Source organism: Varanus komodoensis, unplaced genomic scaffold, assembly GCF_004798865.1.
Source record: "Varanus komodoensis strain SLA01 unplaced genomic scaffold, ASM479886v1 scaffold5, whole genome shotgun sequence".
In the NCBI taxonomy this organism is placed as follows: Eukaryota; Metazoa; Chordata; class Lepidosauria; order Squamata; family Varanidae; genus Varanus; species Varanus komodoensis.
Window position 1 is genome coordinate 44,924,173 of NW_025336087.1, and position 17,855 is coordinate 44,942,027.

At 40.7% G+C, this 17,855-nt stretch overlaps 1 protein-coding gene across 2 annotated transcripts in view; it reads left to right on the forward strand.

Annotated features, from left to right (window-relative positions):
* TLE1 (TLE family member 1, transcriptional corepressor) overlaps positions 1-17,557 on the forward strand; it is a 75,322-nt gene extending 57,765 nt beyond the window's left edge. For both annotated transcript variants that reach the window (XM_044445811.1, XM_044445812.1), the window contains exons 15-20: positions 3,037-3,286; positions 5,500-5,747; positions 9,723-9,870; positions 10,447-10,597; positions 11,295-11,371; positions 11,663-17,557. In XM_044445811.1, the coding sequence (XP_044301746.1) occupies positions 3,037-3,286; positions 5,500-5,747; positions 9,723-9,870; positions 10,447-10,597; positions 11,295-11,371; positions 11,663-11,770 (982 nt within the window). In that variant the 3' untranslated portion in view covers positions 11,771-17,557. The remainder of the gene's footprint in view (positions 1-3,036; positions 3,287-5,499; positions 5,748-9,722; positions 9,871-10,446; positions 10,598-11,294; positions 11,372-11,662) is intronic.
* Positions 17,558-17,855: the final 298 nt, after the last annotated feature.

Genomic DNA, 17,855 nt, shown 5'->3' on the forward strand with positions numbered 1-17,855 from the left:
AAGGTTAACAAAGTGCAAGTAACACTATCAAGTGTTAAAGCCTGCATTGTTCTGGAAAGTCCTGTGTGGCTTCCCCCGTGGCTACTCTTCTCTGGCCTGTGTTTTCTTGTCTTAAAAATTGTTTCTCCATAACTACCCAGTTCTTTTCTTACACACACACACACACACACACACACACACACACACTATGCTTGCTGGAAGCTGCTTCCATCTTAGCCTGTGTGTACTATATAAATAGACAAGATAAACTTTGAAAATCCTAGGTGCTGAGTTGATCTCCTTTCATTATTTGCCTTTGAAACTAGGCTGACGCTACGCCTGATCACCTCAAGGCAGCGGGATGCCTTCAGTTACCCATAGCAACTTTCTGATGGCATATCCTTATCTATGATAGATAAGTCTATTGAAAATTTCTGGTGTAGGAGTTCAGATAATGCACCGTCTGCCGCAGATTCATATTGACAGCAGGAGAGTTTTCAGCTTCAGTTTGAAAGCTAGTTTCTTTCAGGCACACAAATCGGGATGTCATATTGAATTTATTTTGTAAATGGGATGCAGCATCCTAGCTGTGTAGACTCTTCCTCTTAGAGGGGGTGGGGAGATTTCCCCTCCCTCCCAAAACAAATAACTTCCTCCTAGTCTCAGCTGCCTAGTTGTTACATTATTTCATCTGTGGAGCAACTGGCAGGGTATGTTTTGTGTGTTTTTCTAAAAATGAAAAAGCCATGAAAACAAGTCCTGACTTTCTAGCAAAATAGTATTTCTGTTGAAGCCGGCAACAATTAGAATAGAACTGGATGCTGTTTTTTTTTTTTTTTTAATTAATCAGCCTCCTAGGAACACACTCTTGTTTTCCATTCTGTTGCTATTGAAAGAACTCCCTCTGGACAACCTTTTTCCTGTTTCCTCTCCACCACCTGACAACAAGTTCACAGAATTCAAGACCCTTGACTATTACAAATAATCTAGTCCTTGTTAGAGGCTTCCCGTGTTTAAAGACCTAGGAGGGACTTGAAATATGCATGATGTACAAATGCAAGAAGTGTAGGCATTATGTCTCTGGTATTTAAGTGTATCATTAACACTCAAAGCTACTGTATGCTTCTTTCCATAAATACAATTTTGGAATCCTCCCATTACTGCTGCCTGCCACTTATTTATCCTAGTACAGAAAATGTGCACATTCAGCAGGTCAGGGGGAATCCCACTGAACTCAGATTCCGAAGTCAGCATGCACTGGGCCAGACCTGTCTGCTTTCCCAACATGTTTTGGACTATTGTAAGCTGACCTAAAAATCTTGTATTCTGGCAACATGCCAAGTGAAGGTTTTTCCTCCCCTTTCATGAGATTCTACACTGCTTTCGCTCATTTGTACAGCTAAGTAATTTTAGACCCTGGACTTACAATCTTATGGGACCATGTGTATTACCAAAATAACACACAGTGGCCCTGGGTATTCGTTCAGTTTTGAAGCACACAACTAATATTTCTCTTCCTTCCCTCCTAAGCACCATTCTACACTTTACAATTTCTTCTGCATTCCTAAAGCAGTAGAGCAAGAAAACTGTCAGTCCTGATAAAAAAAAAACCCTCTGAGCACATGCATTTTTTTATTTTAAACTCACTTAAATTGTAGCACTATCAAAACTATAGGAATAAATAGGAGTTTGCCTCTACTGCCCCGATACCCTAATAACCGGACCTCATCTGAATGGTTACTTGGAAGCCCACCAGGCTCTGTGGCCATGAAGTCCAGACCTAGCTGTACCACTGCTCTACCACATCATGCCTGCTATTGTTGTATTTCCAAACAATTCCTTTAACAGTGTCAGGTTCATTCCCATCTTTTCTGTCTGGATTAGAGATGAAAAGTCTACAGACCCTCCATAGATATTGTTCGCCTATAACTGCCTTCATCCCTGTCCATTGGCTCTATTGGCCGAAGTTTCTGGGAGAGCAGACAAACTAAATCACTAGTATCTTAAGCCCTACAGGTGATCTAACTGTCCCATAGCACCCAGTGTGGGTCACCCCATTAAACTGCTTGGTGGGAAAATCCGGATGAATAATAGGAAGTGTTTCACTTGCCACATAGTTAAACTATGTAATTCACCTCTACAGAATGTAGTGATGGTGATGAATTTTTGATAGCTTTGAAGGGTGATTGGACTAACACATGGAGGAGAAAGCTAAGTCCTACCTCCAGTATCAGAGGTAGTCTGCCTATGTGTACCAATTGCTGGATAACTTGGGTGGGAGGGTGCTGTTGTACTCATGTGCTACTTGTGGATTTTCTGTGGGCAGCTGGTTGGCTTTTGTGTGAACAGAATGCTGGATTAGATGGTCTCTTGATCTAATCCAGCATGGCTCTTCTTATGTAGCAGTAAGTAAAACTACAGCACAGATGTGGAGATCTGGTGAAAATGTTATTTCCCTCTTTCCTTCTGTTTCTTCCATATGGGATGTGCATGGGCCTTGTGATCAAATGACCTTGTTGGATTCTTGGTTTTTCCCCCCCTTGAATATCCATGCCTCTAGTTTAATCAGCACATGCTGCCATCAGTTGTGAATCCCACAAGACTTGTAAGGGAAAGTGCTAGGACACAATAAGTAATTCTTAAGAACAGGTTTTCATGTGAATGGATTCTTGTAGCAATCTCCTCACAAAAAGTAATCCATGTCCATCCCTGGAAGATCACAAAGACATTTCCTCAAATAAATGTATGTGCACTTCCATGTCTGTCATTTAAAATATATTGGATGTTCATTGCACTTGAAGGCAAAGGGAAAATATAGCTCAGAGCTCCATCCAATATAGCTCCAGCTCTGTTATTTCCCATGCCTGTGTCCCATACCAAGACATGGCTGTATGGCAAATAACCATGCCAGCAGCCCTGCACTAGCTGTTAGCAATCTTCAAATGGGAACAACTATGCCACATTGCTTGTAATGCATGAGCTGTCCCACTGCCATAATTTAGTACCTGAAACAGGCCAACTGTGTGACTTGTGATTTCTTCTTTTCCTCCCAAACAGAGCGTACTCTTTTCATGTCACTGCAGATGGCCAGATGCAACCTGTTCCCTTTCCCCCTGATGCTCTCATTGGACCAGGAATACCTCGGCATGCTCGCCAGATCAATACCTTGAACCATGGGGAAGTGGTCTGTGCAGTTACCATCAGCAACCCCACCAGACATGTATACACTGGTGGGAAGGGGTGTGTCAAAGTCTGGGATATCAGTCAACCTGGCAACAAGAGTCCTGTCTCACAGCTTGACTGTCTGGTATGTGAAAATAACACTTCTGCATAAGGATAAGTTCCAGTGGAATTCCAAATTGAAAATTAGGTCCAGATGAATTTCACTAGGCAGTTAGCTAATGCAGTCTGCGGTAATCCAAATATGTTGGATTACAACTCCCAGTTTCCCCGAATCAACTTAGCTGGTTGGGGGAATGCTAGGTGTTACATTCTTAACATGTGGAGGGCATCAAACTGGGGGATGCTGTGCTGATATATAGGCTACATTTTGGCCCAAAAGACCTCGAGTGGTGTAAAATAAAAGTTTAATACAACAATAAATAAAAATCAAAGCCTGTGGCAACAAACAAAGCACAATCGGTCATAGAGTGAACACCTTACTGAAGGTTAAAGGGAAGAAGCCAGACTGACCTCATGATGGGAAGGAGTTTCAGAGTTTGGGGGCTGTCGTCAAAAAGGCTCTGTCCTGTACTCTTTTTATGGATTTCCCTAAAGGAGCAAGTTTCTGTTCTCTTGCATTGCAGGAAATGCTGTTTGTTTGTTTTTTGTTTTGTTTTGTTTTTTAATAGCTGTTGTTATTATTATTATTTTTGAGGGGATACTGCAAAATTTGCGGTGATAACTTCTCAGCCCTTTCAATTTTGCATCCCTGGAGGGTTTGATAGTAAATTGCTCAGCACAGCATATAAGGAAGTAAGATGTTCACATTTAAATTAAACTCTCAAAATGTGAAAGTTTCAAAGTAGAACTTTAAAGTTAGGTTTTTCCCCTCATAAATTAGAGTTCCTAATTTATTACATTTCCCAGTTTCCTAATTAGAAATTCCTAATTGGCTTGTTTGTTTTGCCAGTAGGCATCAAATGCCCATAATATTTTACCATTTTAAATTTAGATAGAATAAAATTGACTAATGGGAAAGCAAATCCAGATTTTAACTGTGACCCTTTTAAGAATAGCTCATTTTTATTTTAGGTGAACTGTTTGCTGTATGTTTTTTTTTAAGCCAGTTTGTAAAGAATTTATAAATTTAAATAATTACACTAAATGTGTTACTGCAAATCATTACTTCTAAGGGAGAGTTGGCACACTATTTTCAAAGTAATATTTTTGTATGATAAGAAATGGAAAAGATATAAAAGTTAGTATATAGTACCAAAAGCCATAATGCCATATTTAAAATACCAAAGCCATAATGCCATATTGAAAGTATGGTAACAACAGGGACAGCAAGATAACCCAAGGAACAGCTCATGGGTTCCCAGAGGAAGTAAATTGGAAAGAACAACAACAATTTAGCCTGGGTGACCCAGGCTGTTTGGACAATACAACAACCCATCTATGAAAACAAACCAATGTTGGGTTATTGCATGATCCAAACCAGTCACTGAATTGGTTTATTTAACCCAGTATTGTTGACACTGACTGGCAGCAGCTTTCCAGAAAGTCAAGCAGAAGGTTTTCCAGCCTTGTCTGGGAATGCCAGAATTGAACCTGGTACCTTCTGCATGCAAAACACTTCTAGGTGATAGTGTTTCAACTTAGCAAACTTTAGGATACTCTGTTATTTATTGCCGAAGCATGTGGTGACGGCATATAAACGTTTTAAATAAATAAATAAATAAATAAAAATACTAATGAGATCAGAAGGAAGAAAAAATCCCCTACCACAGCAAAATATTCTTCTACTCTGAATGTAACAAAAATATAACATTATTACTTTTTTCTTACTAGCACTAAATGATCTTTTATTGATCTTATTCTCATGGCTGCTACAAAATTTTTACCACTCTGATGTGGCTGTTAAAAGAATATTGACAACAGCTGCATTTATGGACTAGAATCTGTAACAACTGTGCCCTGGAATTTTTCAATTCCCTTTTTTCTGTAGTTTTCAACAACAAGTATAAGGAAATGTGAAAGTAGGGATATTAATGATTAAACTGTAAAGAGAACCTGCATGACCGGGGAATGTCCCATCCCCACAAGCTTTCCTTGGCTCTGGTCCTCTTGCAATGAGACAGAAGAAATCTCAGCCCATGACACAGAAAACAAAACAGAGTGCCATACTTCCAAGAAAGAACTTAGCTTGAATTTTCTTAGCAGTAGGAGGCAGGATTGGCAGTGACTTGTTGGTTCTTTGGAACTTGACTGTTTGCAGCATCTGGATGCAGCATGAGACCAGTCAGTGCCCATTAATGCAGAGAAAGTAATGCTATTGGGTGGTTTGTACTTCTGCAGAACAGAGATAACTACATCCGATCTTGTAAATTGCTCCCTGATGGATGCACCCTGATTGTCGGTGGGGAAGCCAGCACGTTATCCATTTGGGACCTGGCGGCTCCGACTCCGCGCATCAAAGCAGAGCTGACGTCCTCGGCTCCTGCCTGCTATGCTCTGGCGATCAGCCCTGATTCCAAGGTCTGCTTCTCCTGCTGCAGTGATGGGAACATAGCCGTGTGGGATCTGCACAATCAAACACTGGTCAGGTTAGTGCTGTTCCTCTGTTAATTAGTGTATGTGAAAGTGCTACATATGTTGCCTAAATCAATGGTTCTGAATTTGCCATTGAGACAAATCCACCTGATTTTTGCCCAGGGAATTCATGGATTTTGATCCATGCTTGGAGGCTCACTACTACTGCAGTTCTTTCCTTATCTCTCTGCTCTGCTCTTGATATTTTTGTGTTCTAAGCCCCTTCTTTCTTAACTCTTCTGTTATCAGAATCAGAAACATCTCTGGTTCTGAATACATCAACTTCAAGCTGCAATTCCATGAAAGCTCAGAAAACAGTTTGGATATGGGTGGCTTCCTGAGAATATTATATTTAATAGCTTGTTGAAAGAACCCAGGACTGTGAGGGTATATGACTGTAAGAGTGTGGATAATGCCTACTGAAATCTCATGAGCCAGGGAGATCCTGAACAAGAATTTCTGCAATCAGGATTGGGGTTGATGTTCACCATGACAACCAAATAATTAGGCACAGAGTCAAAATGGCAGAATAAATGATGCATTTCTTAATATCCTTGATGCAGTACATGAACCTCCTGAGTTATGAACAAACTGCCATACAGCCTATTAATTTAAAAAATATGGGGGTGGGGGGTGGGAGAAATTGTCAGTATCATAGAGAAAGAGGAAGTGACAGGAGAGAAGGAAGGTCTCCAAATCATCACCATAGAGAGAGAGGAAGTGAAAGGGTAGAGCGGGAGTTATCCAAAGCATGCTTTCCTGCCCTGCTTATCCAGAGAGGGAAATCTCCAGCATTTCCTTGCTGCAAAAAACAAGCACTGATGATTTGTGCAGGGGTGGGGCACAAGAGATACTTTTGGTTTTTCCACTTTCATGCATGTCCTGCACCCCTAACCCCTGCAAATGTGGGAGCCAACTATACATGATCCAATTTAAATACAAATTCAGCCATGCCAGATGTTGAAATGGCGATGGTGTTTTCAACCGTAATTCAGCTTTGTTTGTGTTTCAGACATTGCTTATTTGTCTCTACAAGTAAATAAACAACATGCCTATCTTAAAATAGTAACAATAATAACTGGTTGTTGGTCATCTTTTCTCAGCAGGTGTGTTCTGTAAATATGCCTGAAAATGCTGAGTGGTTAGATCTTTTCAGTTAGCTCATTTTCAGGTTATCTGGTTGCCCCCAATTGCCTGCATTTTTGGCAACTGATCTGGGTTCTTTCCTCCAATTTAAAGCTAACAGAGCAGTCTGCTTAATGACTACTCAGAAGGAAGTTTGATTGAGTTTACTGGGACATGCTTGCAAGTAATCATATATAGGATTGCAGCCTAAGTGGCTTTTCTTTTTGCACGGAGTCTCTAACACTTCCAGGTTTGCAAGGTAGGGAGTGTGATTAACATAAAACTCACATAAGTAATGTCCTTCCAAGCCGTCAGGAGGAAAGAATGAATGGATTGGTGCAGCTTGATGTGAATGTCTTGGCAAGGCAGTGACTTTTAACTGCTTAAAATAGCTTTGTAATATGACAGTGTTTGGTGGACCACAAGACCAAGTTTTCATGCATCACAACAAAATTGGCAGAGGCCCACAATAAATCTCAGCAAAGCACAGCTGACTTTTGCACCTGCCTTGGTAATGAGAGGCTATTTAAAGCTTCAAAGTTTGGGCACTTAAGCATTTCTGGGCTCTTGGAGGCTGAATGACTCATCTTAATTACGAACAAGACTGTGTGAACTCTGTACTTGAAGGAAATATCAAAATTCTATGTCAGGGCCATACAGAATTCAAATAAATCCAAACCCACATCCTGACTGCAGGAAAATGCTGATCCACTGACTCCCTAAACATTCAGTCAAGCATTTGCTCACTCAAGCCCATATTCAGAAAGTTACTTCATTACAGAAAAATGCTGATACTGTCTGAATGATGATTTAAGTGTTCCTTTCTAGCTTCTGCTGGTGTGATGCAATTACAGCTTTGCAGAATTCACATGCTGGCCTATTTCTATAGCACACTGAACTGATGACTGTCTTTGGTTTCTTCTCAAGCCACCACTTAAGTTGGGTCCACTTAAGACTGGTGACTATTTACCATCTTGGCTTGTAATCCACAAGGCATGATAGGAGTTTTACACAATATGTGTTCTACCTTGGCACCTCATGCTGAGAAGCACCAGTTTTCATCTGACAGACACTTTTGCATTCTGTAACAGGGTTACCTTTAATCCTTAAATGCATTGAAATAGATTTTGGCCTTATTCCCTGGCAAGTGCTAACTACAGGACCGATCAGACCCTTTAAAAGGAAGTGCTATAGTTAAACAGTGAAACTTGTCTATGGGAAGAAAGATAAACCATAGCAGTAAGCAGACATTTTACAAACTCTTTCATAAAATTTCTTGTAAATGATTGCCAGTCTCTTGTGCAGCTCAGGGACAGCTTTGTTGCTTTTGTGAACAGGAAAAGGAAGTGAAAAGTCTTATTCAGCACCCACAGCCATAATATTTGAACAGTCTGACATGTGGCCCTTGCAGATTTGGCTTTTAAGATGCAATTAGATAAAAGTAACAGCTGACATAGCCTCCAGTGGTGGCTTTGCGATTGCTTGCAGTTGACAGTCCTGTTTAGCAGTCTTACAGGCCAGCTCCTTCTCAATAGGGTGCATCCACTTACTCTCCCCCCTGCCCATCTCTCCTGCATAAATGTAGGATGAGGTAAGTAGGTCCATGATCAACACTCTTCATATTGGTATCTCCTGCCACATATGGTACTATTGCGTAAATCAGTCAGTTGGGTGCATTCATGCAAGGGAAGAGAGATGAGCATGCATAAATGAATTCTTTCAAGGATCTGTTCTGGAAAGGATCTAAAGGGATAAAGAAGCAATGGTTGGATAGAGGGCTTTAGCAACAGCATACCTGTATGTCTGACATAGAGAAAGCTTGGGGGAAACTAGCTCACCTGCCATTTACCTTAGCAAAAGAGAGAAAATAATCCCAGTTGCCCTGGTGGTCCTTTGGAAGCAAAGGATCCTGTTTATCCTTTAGTTATATCCTTAATTACTGTGGAACTGTGAGTTCTTGCCAGGGTTTCATGAGCAATAAGTACTGGTTGCCAATTTGTTGTGGCTTGCTTCTTACCCTTACTTGTGTTAGTAAAAATGGCAGGAAAAAAAAGGAGTGCATAAACTGATAACTCTGAGTTTTCAGGCCAGTGGCTCCAGACGTGCCATGTTGATTCATCGCTTGTCCCATGATAGCCATTCTTCCCCTTCCTGCTCTTGCTGCTAAGGTCTGGAACTAAAGCTAATTGCTGATGGAGAAAGGCAGGCACCTTGGAACTCTCCAGCTTAGGGATTAAGGAAGGCTCGAGCTGACTCTTTGTTACTGAGAACAGGGATTTCTGAATGCTGAGATTTAAAACATAAAATGGAGTTGAATAATGATGACAGTTCATGACCTGTTTGCTACCAAGGGCATTGTTTTGCAGGCTCAGCCAATGCAAGCAGAAAGCTTAGATTTTTGGATCCGTTCCTGCGTGCGTTTATGCAGCAGAATCTTCCACGTATTTTTATGTTCTTGATTCAGAGTTTAAACAAAGCCTATATATAACAGGCTGTCTCTGAGTCAATTTGTCCTTTGAGTTAGCATAGTAATCTATTAAGTTTTATTTCCAGGTGCCTTCATAGTGAATTACATTATAGTTTCTCAGATAGCCATCCTGTCCTTTTACAGTTCTGTGCAAATGTGTGGCTTGCTCTTATTTAGCCAATTTATGGTACATTTGATGTGTTTTGCCACCTGCAAAATCGTTGTATACAGTGAGCGTATTTTACATTAGGGTGTGGAGGGGGCAGGATTACTGCTTGCTGCACATTGGCTGGTGCAGAGAAGATGACACACACGCAGAGTCCAAAACTAACAACACAACAGTGTTTACCTTGAGTTCTGGCAGGAAATCATTATTCAATCTGGTTTGTTTTATCAGGCAATTCCAGGGCCACACAGATGGAGCCAGCTGTATTGACATTTCTAATGATGGTACCAAGCTCTGGACGGGAGGCCTGGATAACACTGTAAGATCCTGGGACTTGAGAGAAGGGAGGCAGCTGCAGCAACATGACTTCACATCCCAGGTATCTGGCTTTAGGGTTTATTTTTTGCATCATCTTAAAGCACTGATGAACGCACCAGTTGACTTCATCTGATACTGGGTACACTCCTTCGCCTGCGGTAAAGTCACAGTATTGATAATAGTGAAATTCTTAGTACTACAAGTACGCTTACAATTCATGGAAGCTTTTAGTGTAGCCTCAGGCTGCCTTCAATCAGAACATTACTGTGGAGCATAATCACTATTGTCAATCAAGCGCTCATTAGGTAATTTGTATCTTTTATGGGACCATTTTCTTTGAAACCCTAACAAATGTTTATTAAAATAGCATTTAGAACACTGAGTGCATCTATGAATCAAAGTTGGCATTTTTGCCTGGGGTAGAGTTGTGAAAGCAAAGGCAGAATAAATGCCGTGGAGAGTTCTGAAGTGACAAATATGTCTCCAGGGAATTAGCACACCCCATGTACTTAATCCTTTTCCGTGCTGCCTTTGGACTTCACAATCTCATCCCATGTTTTAACAGAGACGCAAAAGACTTAAGTCTATTTCCTTTTTCCCCCCTCGCTAATTCCTCTCTCTCTGTCTCTCCCCCAAGATATTTTCCCTTGGCTATTGCCCCACTGGTGAATGGCTGGCCGTAGGCATGGAAAGCAGTAATGTGGAAGTGCTGCATGTAATTAAACCAGACAAATATCAGCTCCATCTGCATGAGAGCTGTGTGCTATCGCTCAAGTTTGCTTACTGTGGTAAGTCGGAGGAAGAGTGGCTAGACACCACCCACATGTCTGTAAACCAGCCCCACCTGAGCAGAACATCTTAAGTGAGAGCCTTCCATGTCTGATGTACCAAGTGGAAAATAAAAGTTGCAGCCTCCTACCAGCTCCCGCAGGAAAATTGTTAGAAGTAGTTCATGTCTGAAATGTGGGCAATATGATCAAAGCTGCATTCTTGCACAGCTGGGGGCATTTGGTTTGCTTAGGCTGTAGGGCTATAACATGTTGAGTATCAAGAGCGCTGAACGATGCCCACTGTTTGCTGAGCTTATTATGCCTTTTTAGTTAAATCATTTATATAAGCCACATCACAAAGATGGATTTGTCCTAGAACGGAGGGCCCAGGGATGCCCTGCGGCTGTTTTCAGGCACTCTGCGTTGGTTAACCATGCAGCAAGCACTTGTCAAAATGAGAAGATGTTGAACGGTGGTGGCAACTGTATTGATTTTCCCACAGAGATCTTTGACAATATTTCACACTGTATTCCTTTCGGTGCCCCTCCACTTCTCCCCCACCGGCCAGTAATCTCTGAATACAGTGAGCACACCTGGGGAACAATTTAGCCACACAATAGAGGCTTCCTTGCGTACACAGCACTATGAACAGTACATAAGTCTCCATGTTGGTGCAAGATGTTTTACTGTGTTCTCATTGATGGTCTTATTTCAGGCAAATGGTTTGTAAGTACTGGAAAAGATAACCTCTTAAATGCCTGGAGGACTCCATATGGTGCTAGTATATTTCAGGTAAGAACAGTTTGTTTGTTTGTGAAAGAGATTTGATGATTGGAGCTGGTGGTAGTGCTGGGAGTGTGAAGAAACAAGATAGATTATTCCTATGCTCAGTCATATTTGTATCCCACACTTTCACCAAGGAGCTCCTGGAGCGACCTGGAATTATCCCATTCTGCTCTCAGAGATGTTGTGCCATAATGACTCTGTTATATCATGACTCCACTGTTTCTGGCTTGTTGCATAAAAGTGCAAACAAAGGTATTCTCACGCGTGCATATTATAGCTGTGTTCTTTCTTTTCCAGTCCAAAGAATCCTCTTCTGTGCTTAGCTGTGATATCTCTGTTGATGATAAATACATAGTCACCGGATCTGGAGACAAGAAGGCTACTGTCTATGAAGTTATCTACTGACAAATTATGTTGCAAATGAAGAGTTGAACTGGGCCAAACTCAGTTTGTAGACATTCAAAGGAAGACTTTGCCTTTTTTTAATTAAAAGGAAAGAAAGGAAGAACTTGATTTTGAGACCTTTACATGATGCAAATCAACACATATTAAAGCAGAAGGCAACCTTTTGTTCTTCACGGTCTCTGTGCATCGCGCATGAAGAAGGCAACTTTTTGGCATCCAGCGACTGGACTGGTGTGAAGCAAGAAGGCAAGATGGATTAATGTAGCATAGTTGTGATGGATTTTAAAAGCAGAGTCTGCTGCTTTGTTGCAGCCTTTTGGATTCTCCCCCTTTTTGATCTCATAAAGTCATGCTCATTGCTTGATTATGTCGGATTATGTTTCAACACTTACAATCCCACCTGCATTCTGTCTTGTGTAGAACAGTGGTATCTTGGATAAACTTGTTTTCTGGTTTTGCCTCTTGGGATATAGCCTTTTGTATTTTTTGTTGAAGATCAAACATTTGTATAAATTGTAAATACATCTGGTTTATTACAGTAAAGGCTTTAGTATCAACAAATGGTCTCTGTTCCCCCCAACACTTCATGAATGATCTTTTAAAAAAACCTTTTGTAATTTAAAACTTTTAATAAGCTAGAGTGGAACTGTGAAACATTTGATAAGTTTTTGTATGCTGAGCATAATATCAAGCTTATTTTATTAGAGATAACTTCCTAAAAGATTTTGCATTCAGAATTCACATTTGTACTTCAGAAAATGGAAAAGCAAGCACTTCGTACATTGAGAAAAAATGTAAATTTTAAATTTTGAAGAGAGGTTTATACAGAAACATTTGTAAATAGGTGTTTAAGGAGTGACACTATGACATTCCTGTGGTTTGTAACTTATGGTTGTTTCTCATGTTGCATCAGAAACTAAGAACAGCAAAGCTAATCATGCTTCCACAGAGAAATATGGGGTCAAAGATTTCGAGAAGAATTTAGGGATAGTATCAGTGTTGGCTGCTGTATACACTTTACAGGTGGCACATTCATTCCATAGTTTACCAGTATTAGCGTGAAGAATTCCTTTGGGCTTTTGGTTGACTTTTTCCCAAACATATTTGCCTCTTTCTAATTTGCTTGCTCAAAAGTGACCAACTTATCTGCATTGTTGCAGAAGGGTGTCACCTGGAAGCCAAAACAATACATCCAAGAGCAACATTGGCTGAATCACAGACAAAGTTTCCCATTTGGGAACAAATTTCCTTCCTTGTGCCTGAAGAGACATTCGTTTTCTTTTCAATTTACATGCTCATTCTACTGAATCCATTTTATAGCAGTATGGAATGGTAATAGCCCTAATATATATAACTTTGCATTTGGAATGTAAAATGTTAACTATTCTTGATGACCTAGTTAAATAGCCTTTAAAATTAGTACGGTTATCAATCTATATACCTATAGATATGTATCAGATGTGCATCTGTATGAAAATGGCTGACTGAGCATTTTCATGAGCATTTGGTGTGCTGATTCTGAAGCATAAGGCTTCAATTTCATTTTTTTAAACAGTTCACAAATCCAGCCATGTATCAAGCCTAGAGTGCCTCAAACTGCTCCATGTGATGGGACGGGGCTTTTTGCCCCCTGACCCTACTGTTCTTGAACACAATGGGACCTTAATCATGTCTTCATTTCAGGAAGTTTTTGTAAGCCAGTGCATAAGGCTCAGAAAACAGTCTTTGGCTTGTGATTGTCCCTGTGATGGTTCTGGTTCGCTGGATAAACAAAGGAGGATGTGTGCGTATGCCTTCTGCTCCATTTTCTTCCAGAACAAAGGAACATATATTACATGGTGACATCCAGTACTTCTGCTTAGGCTCCTCAAGTAAACATATACAGTACTAAATGTGCATAATTTAATTCCACTGCAGAATTTGAGTTTCTGGTTGTGGGGTTCTAATTACAGCAATCTAGGCATTCTTACACTTAGTTTTCACCAGGAGGATGTTGTTCCAAGGCTTGGCATAATGTGCAGCAACAGGGCTATCAGACTTGTGTAACCCACACTGTGGGGTGATCTCTTAGGACTCTTCTGTCTATCAAGTGCAGAGATGAGTTTGTGCGCTTGCTACCTGACCTTCCTGAAGTAGATTTACGGCAACCAGTAATAGTTGACTCCAGGAGGTCGGTTGGCCTCTGTAATTTTCAGTTTAAGTCTCAAACTTTCCCCATTTTCCTTGTAGTGTAAAGGCTGCTATATTTTGCACCTAGGGTAAATTTATATATTGGTTACTGTCTGTTTCCAGATGTAATTTGTTCTTGGCCTATGAAGTCCTGAATGACCTGAGATCAGAACATATCGGGAAAGTCTTTCTATCAGACAACCCTGCCCCGGCACTGTGATTCACTTGGCACAGTTTTCTGTGGTCTGTGGTATACAGCATCAGGACAAGAAAGAAGGCCTTTGTAAAGTCTCTTGTGAGAGGTCTGTGTGACTCTTTTGATGCTCATCTGTCAAAATGCAGGCAAAACTGATTTCCTTCAAGAAAGTGTTTGCTAGATGCTAATTTAATTTGTTACTATTTCTGACCTTTGGGTGGCTTGCAGCTTTTTATTGATCTAGTTTTTCTAGTTTTGTTAGTATACTGGAGTGTTAGCTGCTTTGATGCATTATTCACCGCCCCCTTTGACTTTTCCATATTTTGTGGTGCTACAACTTGCAATTGAAATTAATTTAATTGCCATTGTTAGCATTTGATATGTTCAAGATATTCAGTATCATGAAGCAACAAAATAATGTTTTTGTGGCATAAAAGTTAAGTCAACTAACACAAACTGGAACTTGTTTTTCAATTTATTTCTTTGTTGTGACATGCCTAAGTAAGCTCTGGTGCAACACACTGCCTCCAGAGTCCTGTAAGTAGTTAAATAGAATCTGCTTTTGTGTAATTTTAGTGCCACTTGATCGCAGCATAAATACACCTGTTTCTGGAAGCCCTGGAACATGTTAGAGAGTATATCTTAAACAAGCAGCACCATGAAGACCAAAGACTTATCAAAACAACTCTGGATCAGTTGTACAGAAGAACCAGTCAGGATTGGGTTATTTAACTATGAACATCTCCTGCAGCACTTCCAAATCTATTATTACACAATGGAAAGAACACAGTGCAACTGTCTAGCAAAGTCTGTCCAGAAAAAAGTCTTTGGCCTGATAAAGAGGGCATTAAAAGCAATCAGAGTCAATAGCAACACTGAAAGAGCTGAAGGGACCCACAGATGAAATGGAAGAAGCATCTTAGGGACAACTGGCACCCAGGTGCTCCACAAAAAGCTGGGCTTTATGGAAGAATGCTGCAAAGAAAGCCATCACAGGAACCCGTAACAAAGCCCATTTGCATTTTGCAAAATGGCATGTGGGAGACACTGCCAACATGCTACAAAAATCCAGTCCAATAAGAATGAAAGAGAACTTTTTGGCCTGCTTCAAAATGTGTGCGGCACAAAGTGAACAGTACGCATTACTCTGAGAACCCCATCCCCAAAGTAAAGCACGTTGGTGGCAGCATAATGGTGTCAGGACTTCAGCAAGATCTGAGGAATTGGTCAGGATTGAAGGCCAGAGGGATGGAGCCAAATACAGGGCGATTCTAAAGAAAAACCTGTTTCAGTCTGCAAGACCTAGCAGAGAGCCAGATGTTTACCTTCTGGCAGGACAATGACCTAAACACATAGCCAAAGTTAATACTTCAGTGTTTTAAAAATAAGGACCTGAGTATCATAGAATGGCCCAGTCAAAGGCCAAAGCTCAATCTAATTGTGAATCTGCAGCAAGTTTTGAAAGTTGCTGTTCACCAACAGTCCCCATTTAACCTGACAGAACTGGAGCAGTTCTTGCAGGAAGAATGGCCGAACATTGTCGGATCCAGATGCTCAACGCTGATTTACTCAAGAAGACTTGCAGCTGTAACTGCTCCCAAAGGTGTTTCTGGCAGATATAGATGAGGGGGCTGTTGAATACTTCGGCAACCGACAAGTGCCAGTTTGTTTTGTTGACTTAACTTTTGTGTGGTCATACTTTGAACACATCCTGAAAAGGCAAAACTTCCTGGAGAACGCTGAAATGCTGGAGAAGTTGAAGGTAGATGAAGAAAAGGAAAAGCAAACGTGGGATGGATTGACTCCATAAAGGAAGACCCAGACTTGAATGTACAAGAGCTTCAAGGACAGGGCATTTTGGAAGACTATTCTATAGGGTCACCATAAGTCAGAGACAACTTGATGGCATGGAACAGCAAAATATTGTGCGCCTTCACACTGTTGAGTAGTCTGTGTACATCAATGGTAACAGTGCCAATTAAATCCATTTCATTTCCTGCTTGTAACAACAAAATGGGGAAAGGTCAAAGGGCATGTGTGTGGCTATTTCTGCAGGGCACTATATATTATGCTGTGTTAGAGATAAAGGAAATAAGTAAATTAACACCCATGGCACACTTAGATGTACAATACAACCAGCTGATGGTGTATTCACACTTTTAACAATGGTACCTATGTTCATGCCATCATTGGGGCAGCATCAGCCACCTGCACGTAAAGTACATCCTCCCCTCTTGTGATCAGTGGAGAGCAGGACTGGGCAATATGTGCTCTCCAATGCTTTGGACTACAACTCCTATAATCAATGGCCATTGGTCCTGCTGTCTGGAGTTGATGGGAGATGCAGCCCAATTCCAGGAGGGTGGCAAACTGCTTACCCCAGGGTAGACCATTGGATACTGTTGGGGGAATACTGTTATTTAGCAACGGGTACCTTGCATGCAGCTTTGGCCTATGGTTGTGTGCTTCAACATTGGGAGTTGCAGGTATGCCATGCACAGTTCCAGCATTCCACAGTTGGGGAATACATACGCAAAAGCTTGCTCATACATGTGCATTGCACTTGCTAGATAGGGATCTGATCCTCTTTATCGCTACATTTTTGTCAAGATGACAAATCATTTTGCAATGACTGAATTAGTTGTGTGTTTGAGTTTTCAGTGTGCTCTTGGGGCCATTTCATGCTGGATGGATTGCCTAAACCAAAAATACTCCCTTACAGGAAATTATGTGACTTAACATATGAGGATGAGCACAAGCATGCTCATTTTCTGGCATGTAAACTTTATCTTGAAAGAAGCAGTCCTTATAGACATCTCGGTTGAAGATGGGAGCTTTGCAACTGAAAGTAATAAGTCCCCATACTCCTTCAAGGATTGTGCTTAATGACAAGAAAAAAAATTAGCGATCAGCCTGAGAAGGTCACAGTGGGAAGTTAACCCATAACATGGAAAACTACAAAATCACTTGTTACATCCCAGGGAGTGGGCTTAATTTGTTTAAAATCAAATCCATCTGTTCATTTCACACGCTTTGTTCCACTTCCTTGCAGCAATCCACAGTGGAGCACTCCGTTACTTTAAAAATTGGCTGCAATTATGATAAGCTAATAACTCTTATTTTGTGGTTAACTGCATCAAGATATTTTGGATCACTTCCAAGCTTCCCCTTAATTTTTCTGAATTACCCAAATCATCTATTGGCCCAAGTATTCACTGCAAAACTAGGTTTAAAATTAATTCACTGTTTTAATATTTATAAATTCTATATTAATGCTGTCATTCAATTACTTGCTCCTAATGAATCAGCCATGTATTTCCGCTTAATATGACAGTAACCTTAATGTCAGATTGGTATTTGCAAATGTACTGCATGTATTATTGAAGAAATTGCACATTAAGATTTTACTTGTTCATTTCAAATGCATATTTCTAATGTCATTCGCTTCCATCCAAGAGGAGTTAGCCGCTGCTGGTGCAGTGTCTGGGTGTGTAATCAGAATATATGTTAACTAGGGTCAAACTAAATGTATTAGCACATGGCTATATCCTTTCTCCTTCCCCTGGACTGGGGGCCCAGTGTCTGCATTGCTAAAAGTCCATTAATTTCAACACATCTTTCTTTAGTAGTGCAAATTTCAGGCACAGGATCAGGGCCATCACAGTGGTCAAGGAGTTAGCCTATCCTCCACATGCACACATAGCTCCATGCATTATCAAA